The sequence below is a fragment of the Sus scrofa genome, chromosome 8 (assembly GCF_000003025.6).
Source record: "Sus scrofa isolate TJ Tabasco breed Duroc chromosome 8, Sscrofa11.1, whole genome shotgun sequence".
In the NCBI taxonomy this organism is placed as follows: domain Eukaryota; kingdom Metazoa; phylum Chordata; class Mammalia; order Artiodactyla; family Suidae; genus Sus; species Sus scrofa.
The window spans coordinates 120,681,836-120,701,782 of NC_010450.4; the positions used below are offsets into that span (position 1 = coordinate 120,681,836).

The 19,947-nt window shown below is 42.5% G+C and overlaps 1 protein-coding gene across 1 annotated transcript in view; it reads right to left on the bottom strand.

The window, feature by feature from the left end:
• DAPP1 (dual adaptor of phosphotyrosine and 3-phosphoinositides 1) overlaps positions 1-19,618 on the bottom strand; it is a 56,354-nt gene extending 36,736 nt beyond the window's left edge. Inside the window, exon 1 of the mRNA XM_013979010.2 lies at positions 19,274-19,618. Coding sequence (XP_013834464.2) covers positions 19,274-19,374 — 101 coding nt within the window. The 5' untranslated portion in view covers positions 19,375-19,618. The remainder of the gene's footprint in view (positions 1-19,273) is intronic.

The window sequence follows — 19,947 nt, forward strand, 5'->3', positions numbered from 1 at the left end:
GCATTTACGGATTTCTGATAATTACGGCTCGATGGCCATTTTTACTAAGAACTTTCCATGGTAATCTTTTAGGCAGTACCTATACATCATCAATATGGAAGAAATTCTTGACTATAAAGCAAGAAGGATCGCACTGTGCTCTAATTTGGAACATTCAGGGAGTGTTAATTCCTGGGTGGCAGCTTGGTTGAGTCAGTATGGCTGTCACAGGCTACATGGAGTCCTGTGCCTGGAAAACCCAAGACACAGGAGAGCCTGCTGGGCAGGCACCTATGCTTCATGGGGTCTGAAGAGCAATGGGGACCCTCATTCCCCAAACAACCCTTCCACAAGTTTCTATGCTTCCTCTTTTAATTGAGTTAAATATCCCTTTCTAGGAAATTTAGATGACCCTATCTTCCAGGGAAGTGGCTATGGAGCCAAATAACATTACGTATCCTTTGTAGAAATATGTCCACCTTTGGTAAGCACGATTCAAGATTGTGTCCATAAAGAGTTAAAGGTTGAAAATACAGTAGAGTTCAGGGAGTTCCCATTGTGACTCCACAGTAAGGAACACAACTACTATCCTTGAGGGTGCTGATTCAATTCCTGGCCTCACTCAGTGGGTTAGGGATCCGGCATTGCCACAGGCTGTGGTGTAGGTTGCAGACAAGGCTCTGATCCTGTGGCTGTGGTGTAGACCGGCAGTTGTAGCTCCAGTTCAATTCCTGTCCTGGGAACTTCCATATGCTGCAAGTATGTCCCTAAAAAGCAAAAAAGAAAAAAAAAAAAGCAAAAGAAAATAGAGTTCAGTTGGTAGTTTTCCCACTGTTAACCTTCTCTACCTTTGATCATTCAGCTTTATAAATCTTTATCTGTGAAGCTCAAATCTGTGCAAGGCATTGCACTAGGCAAGTCAAAGGAAATAAAAGCTGCACAAAAGCCCCATCTGGGCTTCAGGGAACCATGAATCTACTCAAGAGAGTTAAGACATATACTTTGTGGAGTTCTCGTTGTGGCGCAGTAGAAACAAATCCACTAGGAACATGAGGTTGCGGGTTCGATCCCTGGCCTCGCTCATTGGGTTAAGGATCTGGTGTTGCCGTGAGCTGTGGTGTAGATTGCAGACGGAGCTTGGACTGGCATTGCTGGTGGCTCTGGCATAGGCCAGCAGCAACAGCTCCAATTCGACCCCTAGCCTGGGAACCCACCATATGCCTTGGGTGTGGCCCTAAAAAAGACAAAAGACAAAAGACCAAAAAAAAAAAAAAAAAAAAAAACACAAAGAACTCTGAAAACTACATCCAAGAGAGAGTAAAGTATCCAGTGGGGATTCCAGGAAGAAAGATCAAGACCATTTTTTGAATAACCCGAAATCTAAGAAGGCCTTGAAGGACATGTAACTTATTTTTTAAGGGGTGCATTATTTTTTCTAATTATAAAACATATACGGTAAAAATTAAACTATATACACAAACAGAAAATGAAAGTCTTTCATAGAAGAGGAAGTAAACAGACTTTATTTCAAATAAACTGTCTTATTACTAAACAGAGAAATGCATATTAAAACAACAATGCATTTTTTTTTTAAACCCACCAGATTGGCTAAAATTGTAGAGTTAGGATTAAATCTTAGAGAATTGGAGGGGCAACAGATACGATCTACTGTTGGCAGGTGTTTCCAAGGCGGGGAACTTAACACATCTGGTGTACCTGGGTGGACCGGCGACTCCACTTTTGGTGTCTGATTGGTGAAACATTCACACGTACACAGCAGGAAGTATGCATGAAGGTGTTAACTGCAGACGGGGAGAGTAGAATATTGGAGTCATCCTAAATATCCACCAAAAGTGAGACAGTAAATAAGATTGAGCGGTCATAGGATGAGATTATGTAAAAAGGTAACCAGAAGTATTTGAAAAGGTGAGAACGTTTTTGGTTGACACACACTGAGGGCAGGGGGCTGGGGGTACTAGCACTTTGTGAGGGGTGACAGCAATGCCTGTCACCCTCAAGATCAACACAGTCCTGAACAACTAAGAATTGTCCTGCTCAGAGTGCCAATCACACTCGCACAGATAAACACTGAATATTTGTGTCCACCCATATTAATGCTGACAGATCCCAAAACATCTTGTGCAGTTAGGGGAAGTGGTGACAGTACGGTACGAAACCACTTAATTAAAAAAAAAAAAAAAAAAAAGAGTCTCTCTCATCCCCCCAAATGATACAGCACATACAAAAATATATAAAGGCGTGAAATAGAAGTCCGAGAAAAATAAAACTCCAAACTCATAAGCTTGGTCCTTAGCGGAAGGAACCAGGTTTGAGGGTGGTGGTAAAGGGAATTTAGCTCGACCAGATTTTCTTAATTTAGCTTGTTTTAATGAAAAAAAATTTCATACATGAAGTGGGTAACGAAGATTTTTTTAAAAAGTCTTTGTGTTAATCCACCCTCCAGAAAGAACCCTGTTAAAATTTGCTTTTTTCATTTCATTTATTTATTCAACTTCTGTTTAGTGAACACTGGAAGTGACCTAGCATTTGGAGGGTGGGGGGTGGGGGTGGTTGGGGAGGGAGGAAGGGAGGGAGGAGGGGAGAGAGAGAAAAAATTAGTTTTTCTTTATTTAAATAAAGTCTGGTGGGATTTGGAGTGACAATTATTCAGGGAGCTATTCTGCTCAAAGGGAATAAGAGGAGCAAAGGCCAAGAAGCAAGACATTGCCAGGTAAATGTAGTTCAGAGCACTGCATGGCATTCAGGTGAGTGCCAAGGGCAGCAGGCGTGGCAAGATGAAGCTGGGAGGAGACTGATGCTGTCTTACACTTGGCACTGGATACTGACAGTTCCTTGGCTGATATCTACAGGCTTTTTATGACTTAATAGGCATATACAACTCCTCATTACATAGAGTTCTAATTACAAGGGACTAAAGTTCCTGTAATTGGGACTGTGTTTAAAATTTTTTAATTTTATTATTCTTTTTATTAGATGGAAGAGACAAATTTTAAGAGGCTGGAAGCTTGTAAAATTTGGAAGTCTCTTTAAGAAAATTATTATAAAAGAAGTTCCTGTCATGGCACATTGGAAACGAATCCAACTAGGAACCATGAGGTTGTGGGTTCGATCCCTGGCCTTGCTCAGTGGGTTAAGGATCCCGCGTTACCGTGAGCTGTGGTGTAGGTTGCAGACGTGGCTCGGATCTGGCATTGCTGTGGCTCTGGTGTGGGCCGGTGGCAATGGCTGCAATTAGACCCCTAGCCTAGGAACCTCCATATGCCGCAGGTGCGGCCCTAAGAAGACAAATAATAATAATAATAATATAAAATTACCAAAAAAAAGAAGAAATGAATAATTATTTGGAATGAGAAATCACAGTAGATAACAAATTTTGCAAGATGACATCAACAAAATGAAAAAGCGGTGTACTGAATTTGAGAAAATATTTGCACATCATATATCTGATAAAGGGTTAATATCTAAAATAATTTTTAAAACATATACAACCCAATAGCAAAAAAACAAAACACTCCAAAACAGTCCAGTTAAAAATGGGCAGAAGATCTGAATAGACATTTTCCGATGAAGACAAACAAATGGCCAATAGATACATGAAAAGTTGCTGATCATGGGGAAATGCAAATCAAAACCACAAGGAGACATCACCGCACACCTGTTAGAATGGGTATCATCAAACAGACAAGCAATAACAAGTGTTGGTGAGGATGTGGAAAAAAAAGGTTGATGGGAATGTAAATTAGTGCAACCACTGCGTAAATAGCTTGGAGATTTCTTTAAAAATTAAAATTAGAACTATCATATAACCCCAAAATTTCACTCCTGGGTATTTACCCAAAGAAAATTAAGGCACTAATTAGATAAGATATATGCACCCCCATGTTCACTGCAGCATTATTTACATTATTAGCTATAAAGTCTAAACCCTAATAAGACTCATCCAAACTTTGTTTACATTTTGCTCATGATGGGGAACTCACTACTTGTACCAGCAAGTCCATTCTGTACTTCTTGACCGTTGGCCAGAAAACTCTTGCCTACAACTAACTACTGTTTCCTGCTGTAAAGCTTTCCACAGATAGTCTCATAGCTACTTTTGGGAGTTATATAGATAATACTTATACAAATAGTTAGAAGCATCTAACGTGTTCTCTCTTCTGCTTCCATCATCTTCAACTTCCTCTCTTATGAGAGACTTTCAGTCCTTCCTTTGATCACCGAGAGACCTTATCTCCTCTGAATAACTTCTAAATTTTCAAAAATCTACCTTCATGATACCATCTGATGTGCAAAACAAAGCCTCACAGGATCTCCCTTGTGCTAGCTGCCAGATATGCTATAAGGAACTCAGGGTTGCATTCATTTCTTGACAGTTGCATCACACAGCTGAGTCACACTGGACCTGCTGTTGATTAAAACCCCCCAGAAAGTCATCTTCCTCTGCTGCTCTGCCACGTCCCCTCCAGTGCATTAGAAAGGTGACATTTTTAGAATTAAGTGCAATAAGAAACCCTTTTGGTTCTGGCAACCGCCAAGCAAAAAGGAATGCTCATAAGCAGCTACCTTGGGTCACAAACACCCATGCAGTATCAGTGAAAATTTTGCAAGGGGAGTACATACCTTTGTCTCTAGCCACTTCCTCAGCCATGAGGCCCTCTGCTCCAACAACTTCTAACACATTAGCCATGCGACCCCACACAAGTAGCAGCCACAGTCTTCCCATCTGTCAAGGTGACCAATAACAACACCTAGCAGGAAAACTCTCTTGTTTTCATATAGGAACCCTGACTTCTTTAATAAACTTCTTATGTAATTCTTTAACATTTACAGAAGAGAGCAAGACACACTAATTATACCACGTATCATGAACATGGCAGATTTTGTGTGGGGTCCTGGGGATATGACTTCTTGGCTGTTTGGCATAAGGTTCATTTTCCTGCAACTTAAAAAACAAACAACAACAACGGAAAACTCTTGGTCTCATTTCCCTGAAGACGTAAGAAAAGGGAAGAAACTACACCTTATAACACACTTGAAGCAATGCTGTATTTTCCTTTTCCCCTCAAGAGCTGCACCTTGTGCATAAACACATCCCAAGGCTGATACAGTCAACAGAGGCTCACCAAGCTGCCAAAGAATATTTGTGCTGGGTTTATGAGATTATCAAAAACCGCAGTTGGCCTTTAAGGAAACAGTGGTGTGTATCCCTTCCATGATACAATAACAAATTAGGAAACACCCACCCACTAAAGAATTTTCAGAGCTGCCTCTCAGTAAGATACAGGAAATAAGCTCAACCACAGAGAAAAGCAGACGCGCTCCATCCAGAAAGCGGGCCCTCAGTGCTGCCTCTTCTCTCCTTTCAATGCCCTTCATGCTAGAACCTTCTGGGAAACTGCCTCAGCATACCAGAGCCTTCACATTTTCTTATTGCATTTTGTTTTATTGTCTTAATTTGCTGATACAAGTTTATAGCTCATTCTTCTATGTCCTTTAAAGGAGAGGCTTTCAAACTTCTTGAATTGGCCCACAGTATAAAATGCATTTTGTATCTGTCTATGTATAGATGGGTAAATATACGCTTATATTATAAACATACGTAGAAAACCAAAAAGTGTATAGAAAACCACACAATTCTTATAAATGCTATTTACTATTTTCTCTTCTCTCTTTTGAACAAATATTGATTGTGACCCACTAAATTGACTTTAAGAACATTCTTGGGTTGTACCTGGTGTTGGAAAAGCAATGTGAAATCTTGCCACTCTGTACCCCAGGATTTTGTCAGAAATTCACATTTGCAGACCTCCTAGACCTGCTGAATTATAATCTGTTCTTTGGGAGTTCCCATCCTGGCACAGCGGAAACGAATCTGACTAGGAACCATGAGGTTGCAGGTTCCATCCCTGGACTCACTCAGTGGGTTAAGGATCTGGTGTTGCCGTGAGCTTTGGTGTAGTTTGCAAATGCGGCTCGGATCTGGCATCACTGTGGCTCTGGCGTAGGCCAGTAGCAACAACTCTGATTAGACTGGGAACCTCCATACGCCATGGGTGGGGCTCTAAAAAGACAAAAAAAAAAAAAAAAAATCTCTTCAAGCCCCACATGCTTGCTATGCAGTTTAGAGTTTGAGAAGCATTGAGCTAAAGGACTCTTGGTCCTAAAAACTTTATTTCAATAATCTTGATGGTTTGAGTGTACAGTGCATAGCATCTAAAGAGGGGGTCAGAGAGCAATGAAAGTACTAAGTGGCTTTACAGTACCAATGGGAAGGATGTGCAGGGTAATTTCATCAAATTCCCCCCAGAGCTTCCTTCTTAGTGATGTGGACAGTAAATGATATAAAAGGGGGGAGCTCCTGAGGAGATAAGGGAAAGCTTCAAGGAGGAGGAACTTGATGAGTTGGAAGAATAAGTAATAGGATTCATTAGGTGCATGAGAGAAGAGCATTCCAGCAGGAGCAATAACATAAGCAAAGGCACGGAGGTGACACATGCGTGGTGCATGTAAAAACATCATGCCTAGCTGGAACAGCGGGTCTATGTTGGGGAGTAATGAAAAATAACATTGCAAGAACAATGGGCCTAGAAATCAGTCCTGAATGTTACAGCATGAGCCATACATTAGTTTTGATTACATATTTCTTGAGGAGATTTCTTAGTCACCCATGCCTACAGATTATTCATATACTTAATGACATATTTTTTCCCTTCCTGGCAAAGGGAAGTGATAGAGAACCTAGATTCAGTCCTTTTACTCTTATAAAAAAGACATATATTTCAACCCAAACAATTCCTGATTGTGTGAAAACACCTAAAATCTCCCGGAGTTCAATAGCCAACAAAAGCACTCTTATTTAGAGAATTTTCTTTTCTTTTCTTTTCTTTTTGTCTGTTGTCCTCTTTTTTAGGGCAGCACGAGTGGCATATGGAGGTTCCCAGGCTAGGGGTCCACTCGGAGCTGCAGCCGCCAGCCTACACCACAGCCACAGCAACACCAGACCCGAGCTGCATTTGCGACATACACCACAGCTCATGGCAATGTCGGATCCTTAACCCACTGAGCAAGGCCAGGGATAGAACCCGCAACCTCATGGTTCCTAGTCGGATTTGTTTCCACTGTGCCATGATGGGAAGTCCTAGAGAATTTTCTCTGTTTTTTTTTCCACTTTCAAAATTATTCTCACTTTTGAATGACACTGACAAATTTTCTCAACTGTCTAAACCAAGAAGGGCAAATACATAACATACGATGTACTCCTCTTCTCTTTCCCTTTTTTTTTTTTTTTTGAGGTCCATACCAGTGGCATAGGGACATTCGAAGGCTAGGGGTTGAACTAGAGCTGCAGCTGTTGGTCTACACCACAGGCACAGCAACACCAGATCTGAACCACAACTGCAACCTACACTATAGCTCATGGCAATGCCCACTGAGCGAGGCCAGGGATCAAACCCATGTCCTCATGGATATCAGTTGGGTTTGTTACTGCTGAGTCATGACTGGAACTCCTACTCTGAAGGCCATAGATAACAGAGCTCATTGATCTGCTTTCTCATTTGTGAGGCCTATGCTTGGCCTCAGAATCCTTTTGAACACAACAATTCTCGAATGATGATAGAACACAAAAATGAACCTTAACTTGGGCTAATCTGTCCTCGACACTTGAGTGACTCTTCAGGGTGGCTGGGCTAGTGATTTCCTTTGTATTCATTTGTTGAAAGGGTTGGTGCTAAATCCTTTGATTTGTGAGGGGAAAAAAAATGAAGAGTTTGGCTCACTAAGCCATCAGAAATCATGGGTTAAGGAAAAGGAAATGTCTTATTTAGCTCAAAAGCTATCAGTGCTATAATTTGTTATATCGTTGGGCTGTGGCATATTTTATGTAATGACATGGTTGTCCACACAAGCATGTTAAATCCCATACTCACGAATGTGAGCTTATCTTCCCATTGATAACAAATGGACCCGGTCCAAGAAGAGAGGACCAAGCAGAGGCTTTGCAAAGAAGTTTGAAAATTTTATGCATCACAATGGGATACACAGGGGGGGGGCTGAAGAAAGACTCACCATCGTCTTTCCATTAAGGAGATTTCTGTAATGGAGCCAACTTGTCTAAGGCTTTCCACATTGCTGTTCGGAATGCCCACATTCACACATGCTGATAACAGAGCTAAGTGTTGAGGCCAGCTGCTCCAGCCTTTCGAAGTATACCCGAGGGAGGACAGAGGCAGAGTATGTGAGTATCTGGTCGAATAATGACCTAAAGGTGGGGCTCCCAGTTTTTTTTTTGTGGGAGTCAAGGCACAGCTAAAGGGAAATAAGACTGAAAGGGTTATGATAATCCTGTGGGAGGCAGAGACCAGGATAAACCTGTTCTTGAAGGAGCCTGAGGAATGAGGTAAGAAGTCCTGAGAGGCAGAGACTCAGAGATCCAGCGACAAAGAGGCGCACAGAGAGTCACCTAAGAGACACCTAAGTCAAGAGCAGTAGAACGAGAGATAGAAAGAAAGACCCCTGGAGACACTGAAAGGCACAGAGACTCATGTAGAAAGCCAGAAGCACATGGGGACAATGACCTAAGGAACATGAATACAGACCTAAAGAGTGGTGTAGGGGGCAGGGGCAGAGAAACCAAAGCAAGAGAAGGATGCAGACACCTAACGAGAGACCCACGGAGCCTGACCTGGGTTGGCCCCCTGGGGCAGGCAGAGACATGAGAGATCCAGACGGGAGGCTCTCTCAGGAGCACCCATTTGTGAGTGGAATCAAGCTTAACCCTGCACTTACTCTGGTTATTTTGCAGCCTATATATCATAAAATGCTGCTTTAGGGTCTTCAGACTGTAACTGCCACTGACAACCTACCATTGTGGGCTGGGGCAGGACACAGAGAGGGCCACTTTCAGGAAGCTATAGCTACAGGGAAAAGTCCCAAACGTTGGGAGATGTTAAAAAAAAGATTCTTGTTTTACTCGTTTCCTCCTATCTATCCATTCTTCAGATGATGCCTCTAACCAACATTTCGTCCCAGCAGTAAGAACTTTTATTAAGTGGACAGAGTGAGTTGGAGGGTAATAAATCCAAGTTTACAATCAGTGTTGATATGGAAGGATGGAGTGAGGGACCTTGAGTTCTAGTCTTGGCATTGACCCAACTTGGGACAATTCAAAGGGTTAGACATTTGCTCTTTGTCCAGTGCTGGATTTGGATGGAATAGGCAAAGATAAGCCTATAGCCCTGCTTCTAAGGAGCTCACCATCAAAGAGTGTACTGGGCTTAGCCTAGAGCAAGTGGCCAAACCTCTTAGGGCCTCAGGATTGACATCGGAAAAATGGTTCTAAGCTTATGCGGAGAATGAACCAAAAACATATAGACTCAACTGGTGCTGAGTCAGAACCCTACAGGCAATAACCTGAGACACAGGTACATTTAGAAATTTACAGTGATAAACATGGATGAATTAGAAGATATTTGTGACATTAAGGTTTTTAAAAATTCTTTGATGCCATTTTGAAAAACCATACAAAAGCAGAACTCAATGGAAAAAAAATCATTAAAAATTAAAAAAAAAAGCAGAACTCAGTCTTATTTGGATGCAGGTCACTTACTGTTTCTAGCTCAGTGGAATAATTGGCTTCCACCCCTGTTCCTCCCTTACTGTTCCCAGATCTTTACTCTAGTTTCTTACTCACCAATCTGTAAACTCCCTCACTCAACTGGATTTCTTGGCTCTAGACTCATTGCTGTCTATCTTGCTTAACTACTAGATTAATCTACCTGAAAACAAAACTTAATAACCACATAATTCCATGTTCCTATAAACATGCAATGATTCCATATTGTCAAATGAGGTTTGACCCCAGGCCAAAACACTAACCCTTGAAGGCCTTCTGGAATTTGGACGAATCTAAATATTCAAACTTTAATATAGGGAAATAGGCTGGCTCAAGAAAGACCAGACCTGCAGCCTGATAGAACAAGAAGCAGATGATGAAAATATACGATACCAGAGGAGTTCCCGTCATAGCTCTGTGGAAATGAATCTGACTAGCATCCATGAGGACAAAGGTTTGATCCCTGGCCTTGCTCAGTGGGTTAAGAATCCAGCGTTGCCATGAGCTCTGGTGTAGGTCGAAGATGCAGCTCAGATCTGGCGTTGCTGTGGCTATGGTCTGCAGCTACAGCTCCAATTAGACCCCTAGCCTGGGAACCTCCACATGCCACGGGTTGCAGCCCTAAAAAATAAAAAGACAAAAAAAAAAAAAAAAAAAAGAAAAAAAGAAAATATATGCTACCAGAAAGCAAGTGCAAAAACTATGTACACAGTACGACTGCAATTCAATCTGTGTGTGTGTGTGTGTGTGTGTGTGTGTCTACAGAAAAATATTTTTAAAAGACTGGCGAGAGATTGAACAATATGTCATTTTAGGTGGTGGTACAGGGCTGACATTTTTGGTGTTTATCCCAATTTTCAGTAATTAATACATATTACTATTATTTTAAACTGTTTATTTTAATATCCATACTTAATCTAGTTATATTCAGATAGAATAATTTTTAAATTTTGCCACATTTCCTTCCTACATTTTTGATGAACATTTTAAATGTAAATTACAGATATCATAGAACTTTAATCTTAAGTAGTTCAACATATGTCTCTAGAAAGTAACTTAAATTTTTCTTTAGTGGCCACATCATGGTATATGGATGTTTCCAGGCCAGAGATAGAATCTGACCTGGAGCTTCGAACTATGCCTCAGCTGCAGCAATGCCAGATCCTTAACCCGCTGCACCAGAGCAAGAACGCCTAAAAAGTAACATTCTTCTACATAACTATACTTTTCTCAAAGCCAATTACATTATTGCCCTTAAGCTTTTAAAAATTTAAATATTTTTGTACATAGAAGGTCTAACAAAGAATGACAGGGGCAGGTGGTGGTGGGCAGGGGGTCAGGGGAGCAGGACTGCAGGGAATCTGGGCGTGAACAGTGGCAGCAAAGACTGAACTACATGGGCAGTGGTTGGGTTCAGACAGGTCCACAGCAGAGAGTAGCAGCCTGAGTGTTTGGGCTCAGAATAGGGATTTAGCCTCTAGGGGAGTTGGTGGGCGCTAGACATTAACAGGCTTTAAACAGTTGGAGTTCCCGTCCTGGCGCAGTGGTTGACGAATCCGACTAGGAACCATGAGGTTGCGGGTTCGGTCCCTGCCCTTGCTCAGTGGGTTAACGATCCGGCGTTGCCCTGAGCTGTGGTGTAGGTTGCAGACGCGGCTCGGATCCCGAGTTGCTGTGGCTCTGGCGTAGGCTGGTGGCTACAGCTCCGATTCGACCCCTACCCTGGGAACCTCCATATGCCGTGGGAGCGGCCCAAGAAATAGCTAAAAAGACAAAAAATAAAAAAATAAACGGTAAAACGCAAAAGGTGTGGTTATGACACATTTCTACATGAGAAGAGGAAATTCTCGGAGTGTTGCTGAAGGTGGGGCCTCTGAGAATTAAAGACCAGAACCAAACGGAGGTCTGAGTAACCGCAGGGTCCCAGGGACTGGGAGGGTGTGAGTCCATCTGAGTTTTTATTTTCTGCATATTCCTGTGTTTTGACACTTTTATTGCTTTATGCGTGCCATTTTCTCTTTAGAAAACGTTTCCCGGAATTCCCACCGTGGCGCAGCAGAAACCAAGCCGGTTAGTATGCATGAGGATGTGGGTTCGATCCCTGGCCTCTCTCAGTGGGTTAAGGATCTGGCATTGCCGTGAGCTGTGGTGTAGGCTGCAGACGTGGCTCGGAGTTGCTGTGGCTATGGTACAGGCAGCTGCAGCTCTGATTCGACCCCCTAGCCTGGGAACTTCCATATGCGGCGGGTGCGGCCCTGAAAGCAGAAAAAAAAAAAAGAAAGAAGAAGAAGAAAACATCTTCCTCTCTGCCTTTAGCTGACGAAAGTCCTATGGGTCCCAAGGCCATCTTGCCATCTTCTCTATATCCAGGGATCTCCTTCCTGCTTGCCAGCTGCGGAGCATTTTATGTAGACACCGCAATGGTGCTCAGCCCCCTAGAGCCTGCATCCTAGCTCTACGTCCACATGCGTTCTCTGTCCTCTGTGCTGTAAACTCCAGGGGACAGCCACTTCTTACTGTCCGTTATCTCCCACACCGCTTTACATAAAGTCACCATTCAACACATGGACCTATGAATGACTGAAACAAAGTGGCCCCACTCCATGTGGAGAACCCGTGCGGACAGATTTCCACATGTAAGTAGAAGAAAGTCATTGCTGCCCATAGAGGAACAGAAACACAACAGCCAAAGAGGAAATTCACTTGCATCAAGCAGAGATCGAACTGCCTATCAGCTACATACTCTCGCTTGGCCACAAGAGAATCACCTTCCATTTTTAGAGTCTAAGATAACAGAACTGTGCCCAGAAGAGGAACAAGCGTTACTGCTCTACTTGGTATCAGCTCTGTAAACAGGTTCCTTTAAAGCTTTGACTCTGCTATGTTTTCTTGCCTATTCGATTTGCTTAGCCCCGAAAAGAAGAACCAACACACAGCTCAATCAAGTTCTAAGACATTGATCTGGTTCTGTGGGCATGTCTAGTATGTGAAGAATGTGAAAGAATCATGTCTTTTAGTAAAAAAAAAAAAAAAATTGTTGGTGATAGTAATCACAGAACTTTCTTTTATTCTCTCAGTTCTCTTTAGCACTAATAGTGTTGGTATAATAAGAAGAGAGAAGTTTGACAGAAAGTAGGAAGTTGCATTAGTGGAAAAGTACTTGAGCTCTGGAGCGAAACTCCTGGATTTGAAGGTTTATGCGTATACAGGCATGGGCATGTGGTAAAAGCTCTTGACTTCATTTTCCTCAATAATAAATGGGAATGACATTGGTGGTACTATCTACCTTGCAGTGATGTGGGAACTTCATGTCACACAAGCAAAGGGCTTAAAATAGCGCCTGGTACAAGGTGAGCATCAAACGTTCTTAGAACGTTGACCTTCTTCCATCAGTGGAAAGAGCATCAGCTTTTGGAGAAGGACCTTCTTCCATCAGTGGAAAGAGCATCAGCTTTTGGAGAAGGGCCTGGGCCCTCTCACTGGTACCACCTTTGAGGTCTGTGACCTGGACAGTTCACTCAACTGATCTGAAGTCACCTTCTGCATCTACAAAATGAATATGATCATATGGTATCAACGGTCTTGCAAAGGCCAAATGCTGTGAATGGCCTGGTGCTGGCACAGAGCAGGGGGTCAGTGAATGATTCTCACAACAGGTGAGCAACCTGGTTTAGTGGAATAAGCATGGACTTGGGATCCAGATTCTCTGGGATGCCAGGCAGTCTGATTTCTCTGTTAATGAATCCCCTTATAGGTCAAGCTGAAATGCCAATACCTTTTGAAGACCAGAGCTAGTGTATGCAAATTATCTGCTTCTTCTTAAGAACTCACTTTGGTTATTATTACTTATTCCCTGGGTCAGCAAGCCACCACCCAAGAGCCAGTTCCTACCCGGGTACATTTTTTTTTGTATGGAATGTGAGCCAACAATGATATTACATTTTTAAGTGGTTAAAGTGAGAAAAAGAAAAGGAATACTATGACTCATGAAAATGGTACGAAATTCAAATTCAGTGTCCTTAAATAAAGTTTTGTTTGAACACCATCATGGTCATCTGTTTCCGTGTTATCTATGGCTCTTGCTATGTGACAGTGGCAAGTGTGAGTTGTTGAAGCAGAAATCATAAGACCGGCAAAGCCTAAAATATTGATAACTTGGCTTTTGAGAAAAACATTCACTGATCCCTGATCTGGTCTAACCACCTCCTCTATATGAAGGGTCAGAGAAATTAAAGACATTTTAATGTAATTATTTAAATGTCCAAAGCTTAATTAACTTACTTAAATATCCTTCGTTCTTGACTCTGACCAACCCAGCCAAATCCTGACATTTTCTTATAAAAGTGAGTCTTGGGAGAGTATATAAAAAAGGCAATATTTATATTTCTCACTTGAAGAAACTTCTCTGGCTAGATAATTTGAATATTTAATTTAAAAATATCCTAAAATATTTTTATTTCACAGTATGCCTTTATTTTTTTATCTGTAGTTACATGGTTTGTAAGGGTGGATCTCCTAACAAACTACATAACTATACTATTCCTACATTGTCTTAGAGGAGCCCTTTGTTATAATCCAAGAGCTGCTAGAATTTTAAAAGCACTGATTAGCAATTCTACCCTAGTTTCTCAAATATTCATTGTTTGTTTCATTTCCTCATTCATTTACTTTGAAAGCCACAAGCAGGCTGCCCTCTGCTCCCAGCCCAACTCCTACTTTTTTTTGGAGGGGGGGTCTTTTGTCTTTTTAGGGCTGCACCCATGGCATAAGGAGGTTCCTAGGCTAGGGTTCTAATCAGAGCTACAGCTGCCGGCCTGTGCCACAGCCACGACAGTTCAGAGCCGCATCTACAACCTACACCACAGCTCATGGCAACACCAGATCCTTAACGCACTGAGCGAGGTCAGGGATCGAACCTGCAACCTCATGGTTCCTAGTCAGATTTGGTTCCGCTGTGCCACGATGGGAACTCCAAAAAATAAATGTTTTTAGACTGACGCTATAATGGAGACACAGAAACACATCTGAGTTGCTTGATTTAGGTACTTTAGAAAGAATAAACCTGTGTTCTGAGCAAGTCTTGCGCACCCTGGAAAGCCAGGGGATATGTTTGCTGCAGTTCAGGATTTAATTTCCAGAGCTTAAAGATGCCAGAGCCTGAAGAAAAATAGAGACCAAAGAACAAAGATGAATGACATCTCTTTAATTTTACCACCACCTTATCTGTTTGTATCTATCAAAAATGCAAACATAAGAATCTTCCCAACCACTCAAATAAAAACAAAAATACAATCCACAGAATTGTAAAGAATCTTTGCAAACAAAGTGACTGACAAGGGATTAATCTCCAAAATATACAAATATCTCATATGGCTTTTTATAAAAAATAAACAACCCAACCAAAAATGGTCAGAAGAACTAAACAGGCATTTCTCCAAAGAAGACAGACAGATGGCCAAAAAGCACATAAGAAGATGTTCAATATCACTAATTATTACAGAAATGCAAATCAAGACTGCAATGAGATAACTTCTTACATCAGTGAGAACGCCCATCCTCAAAATGTCTACAAATAATTAAAGCTGGAGAGGGTGTGGAGAAAAGGAACCTCTTACACTGTTGGTAGGAATGTAAATTGGTGCAATTACTATGGAGAACAGTATGGCGATTCCTCAAAAAACTGAACATAGAACTACCACATGATCCAGGAGTCCCACTCCAAGCATATATCCAGAGAAAACCATAATTTGAGAAGATAGTGCACCCCAATGTTCATGGCAGCACTATTTACAATAGCCAAACTATGGAAGCAACCTAAATGTCCATCAACAGAGGAATGGATAAAGACAATGTGGTACATATATACAATAGAATATTACTCAGCCATAAAAAAGAACAAAATAATGCTATTTGCTGCAACATGGATGGACCTAGAAATTATCATACTGACTGAACTAAGTAGACAGAAGAAACATCACAGGCGATCACTAATATGTGGACTCTAATAAAAAAATGATACAAAATAACTTATTCACAAAACAGAAACAGACTCAAAGATTTCAAAACCAAACTTATGGTTACCAAAGGAGAAACACTAGGGAGAAGAATAAATTAGGAGGTTTGGATTAACATATTTATACTACTATTTATAAAATAAATAACAAAGACCTACTGTACAGCACAGGGAAACGTATTCAGTACTATATAATAACTTACATGGGAAAAGAACCTGAAAAGGAATGATACATGTGTATGCATAAATGATTCACTTTGCTGTACACTTGAAACTAACACAATTATATCCCAATAAAATTTAAAAAAATAAAAAATAGGAGTTCCCATCGTGGCTCAGCTGAAATGAATCTGCCTAGTATCCATGGGGATGCAGGTTCAATTCTTGGCCTCAATCAGTGGATTAAGGATCCAGCATTGCCATGAACTGTGGTGTTGCTGTGGCTGTGGTGTAGGCCAGCAGCTACAGCTCTAGTTTGGCCCCTAGCCTGGGAACCTCCATATGATAAGGGTGTGGCCCTAAAAGAAATAAATAAAATATTTATAAAAATACGTAACACTAAATTTACCACCTTAACCATTTAAAAATATACATTTCCATAGTGCAATCATATTCACATTTAAAAACATGAAGGGTACTAAACCTTTTTATCTATCAATTGTGTTACATCATTTTGTTTTTACGGAGCTTTTAAAAAACTGAATTAATCAGAAGTTTTGAGGTAGATTATACCTAACCAGTAGCTTAAAGGTTCAAAGGAAAAGTTTCATCTTCTTCAGAATGTTGCTAGAGGCAACTGGTCATTTTCAAGTCTTCTCAGACAGTATGACCTATAAGAAGAAGAGCAGGATTGTCCTGGAGGGACAAGTACTGGCTCAAGTCCATTATAAATTCTCAGGAATTTTGCAAGCTTATTGTTTAGACCAGCAGCTTGAAATTGCCTGGTAGGCGTATTTACACCAGGGAAATAGGCAGACTCTTGAAATCAGGGCCACCTCTCACCAAGATGGTTTATTAGCTCACCACTGAGTGTATTTAAAAAACAAAACAACAAAACTACCGGCTCCTGAGGGTTCTTATCTGGGGGATAAAAATGTCCTAAAGGTGATTTATGGTGACGGTTGTACTGTTCTTTAAAGTCATTACAAATTACTGAATTGTACTCTGCAAACAAGTGGGCTCTATGATCTATAAAATATACCTCAATAAAATTGTTGAAGTAAATGCTCCCAAACAAATGTCAACATTTATTAATGGCTTTAAGAATGAGCTACATACTCAACAAATGAAAAATAAGGCCACAATTACTCAGGGCTTCTCATGGATTTATATTCTACACAGTGAGTCTTGCTCTTGATCTGGAATCACTTGTGAAGTTTAAGAAGAAAATTCTCACCCCCAAGATACTGATGTCATTTTCCTGGTGTGTGGCCTGGGCAGGAATTTTAACTCCTTGGGTAATTTTAGTGCATGGCCAAGGGCAAGAACCACAAGTGTACAGCAATTTCCCTAGACAACTGTAGGGAAACTGCTGTTGTTACAGAACTGTCCTCAAATGTTTAAGACATTTCTAGGCCTTCTGAAATCGAGATGTCTGGGCATAAAAGCACCTTCTGGGGGCTGTTTCTGGGTTGTACTGAATGTTTATCTTTGCACATGGAGGGAAGACACTTTTTTTTTTTTTTTTTTCCTTAGGGCCACTCCTTCAGCATTTGGTAGTTCCCAGGCCAAGGGTCAAATCAGAGGTGCAGCTCCAAACCACACCACAGATTGTGGCAACACCAGTTCCTTTAAACACTGAGCAAGGCCAGGGATTGAAGCCCACTCTCCATGGAGACTAGCTGGGTTCTGAATCCACGAGACCACAACAGGAACACCACAGTTCTGCTTCCTTGTGGATTTTACCTGGGGCCATTCCTGCTAAGGGTACTTTAGTGGGGAGAAGCAACAGCATTTAGCTCATTTTTGTCATCCAAGTGAGTGCCAAGGGTCCTCAAACACAAAGCCTAGGCTAAGGATTATTGAGTTAAAGGACCAGAGCCGAGTATTTCCTTTGTCTCTCTTCTCTTTTGGGGCCTCTAACCAAACACAGAGAATGATATTCAGTAACTTAATATGGCTCTATGTGAGAGCCCCAAGGGCCCAGCTTTAGTGCCTGGACTTTGTGACACTTGTTTCAGATGCTCAGCGACATTTCACTTCTGCTGTTTGGGAATCAGTCTAGAAGGCAAGAGATGTGCTAGAGTACCGATTCCCAATAAGGAGAGCTTACTGAAAAATCTAGCTGTTGTATCTATTACCCTGTGAAGGCAGAATTCAATTCTGAGACCTCAAGTTTAAAATCTAAAGATGGGACTTAGAACTCTTACAATAATACAACCCAGAAAGACGTAACCTCTGGTAATTTTTTTTTTTTTTAAATGGCTGCACCTGTGGCATACTGACGTTCCTAGGCTAGGGATCGAATCCCAGCAACCTATGCCTCAGCTGTGGCAATGCCACATCCTTTAACACACTGTGCCAGCGGCTGGGGATCAAACTTAAACCTTCACAGCAACCCCAGCCACTGCAGTCTGATTCTTAACGCACTGCGCCACAGCGGTAACTCCTCTGCAAAGAGATCCCATCACTATTGCAGTTTTTCTCTGGTTAAGGACATAGACCTGGGCAGGTTGCAATCCCAACTTGACAGTGTAATTGACATACGGCTGTACGCCAGATAGTCAATCCCTCTGGTGCTCGTTTTCTTCCTTTGAGAGATGGAAATGCGAGTAGCGCCTATGTCTTTGGGTGGCTGTGAAGATGAGCACTGTTTAATAAGACAGCAGGTGCAGGTCTTGCCTCTCCGGAATCACAGGTGTCAAAACCAGCCTCTCCAGGCTGCTCCCAGTGTTTCAGGGCAAAAAGGTCAGTTTCTCTAGGAAATCCCCTACTCCACTCTTGTGTAATTCTTGCTTCTTGTGTGACCTACTTGGATAAGTTGTCTCATCTGGTCCCTTCTTAAAGACAAGGCTAGGATGACTCCACCTACCAGGACATAAAATCTGCTTGGGGCATAATGTTTATTGCCTTCCTGACTTGTTAATATTTAAAAGGCTCAAAATTGCCCTTACAGACTTGCACACACACTAGAGCTCACAAACGCAGCATCAGGACAAAGAAATACACATGGGCCGCTTCCACAGACACTTCCTCATTCTTTCTCTTTTGAAAAAGTCCCTGTCCCTTGCAGCAGGCTCTAGGCTTTCTATCTTACCCGCAAGTATGACAGTCTTTATGCTCTGTAGTTTGGAGCCCAGAACCACAGCACATTTATTCCCACACCAGATTAACAGCTGGGAAAGCCAGGTACACCACCTACAGCCGGATTCTGTCCCCATGGCAACGCATGTCCCCCCTTTGATTTTGGTCCCATTCTATCCACCTCCTTGTTTTCACATCTGGAAAGATAACAGATGCTTCCGGAATGGCACTGGCCCCCAACAGACCTGGATGAGTCAGGTGCAAAGGACAGAAGATTGGGGTGTCAGGGAGCAAAGGGGTGCTGACCGTCATCATCACCCAAGCGAGCACTCGGGTGGGAGCGGGGGGGGGGGCGTTGAGGTTCCCCCAAGAAGCACTTTTGAGAAGGGGTCCTGCCCTCTTACCCCAAGTCCTGGAGCGGCTCAGCTTCTCCATCCAACCTGCTCCACAGATCCAAAGGGTCCTGGGTGCTCATCTCCCCTTCTGGAGATTCGGCCCTGCCCATTCGCACCCCTCGCGTCCGCTAAGCCCCTCCAGGTGCTGGGTTAAGAGGGAGAGGGCTCGGCGGCTCCAGGCACGCTCCCCTCTGCCGGGAGGGAGAAGCCGCGGCTCTGAGCCTCCAGCCAGCAAGGAAGTGAAACTTGGTTACTCCTCCCACTGTCGCTCAGCACCCTGGCCCCGAGGCACAGCCAGGAGAGTCGTATCAGTCAGGAAGCAGGCAGACCTGGGTACGTCCCTCTGAGGACACCCACACAGCCTCACGCACCAGGCAGTTTCTGGCAGAGGAAGTCAAGGTGAAACTGCTCCACCTGGGAGTGACCGTGAAGCCAGACTCGCCTCGTGGGGGAAAAAAAAAAAGAAACCACAGGTTCACCTCAGGGTTCTCTGCCTCTGGTTTGCGGAGGATGAAATCCATCACCCCCACCTTGCGTCTCACACGCCACCACGGGGAACACGGGATCAGGAACCTTGCTGTTAGGGAAGCAAACCACTGGAACGGCTAAGCTTCCATTCTGAAGTCTGGTTTTTAGCTCTTTCTAGTGCCTGGACTTTGTGACACTTGTTTCAGATGCTCAGC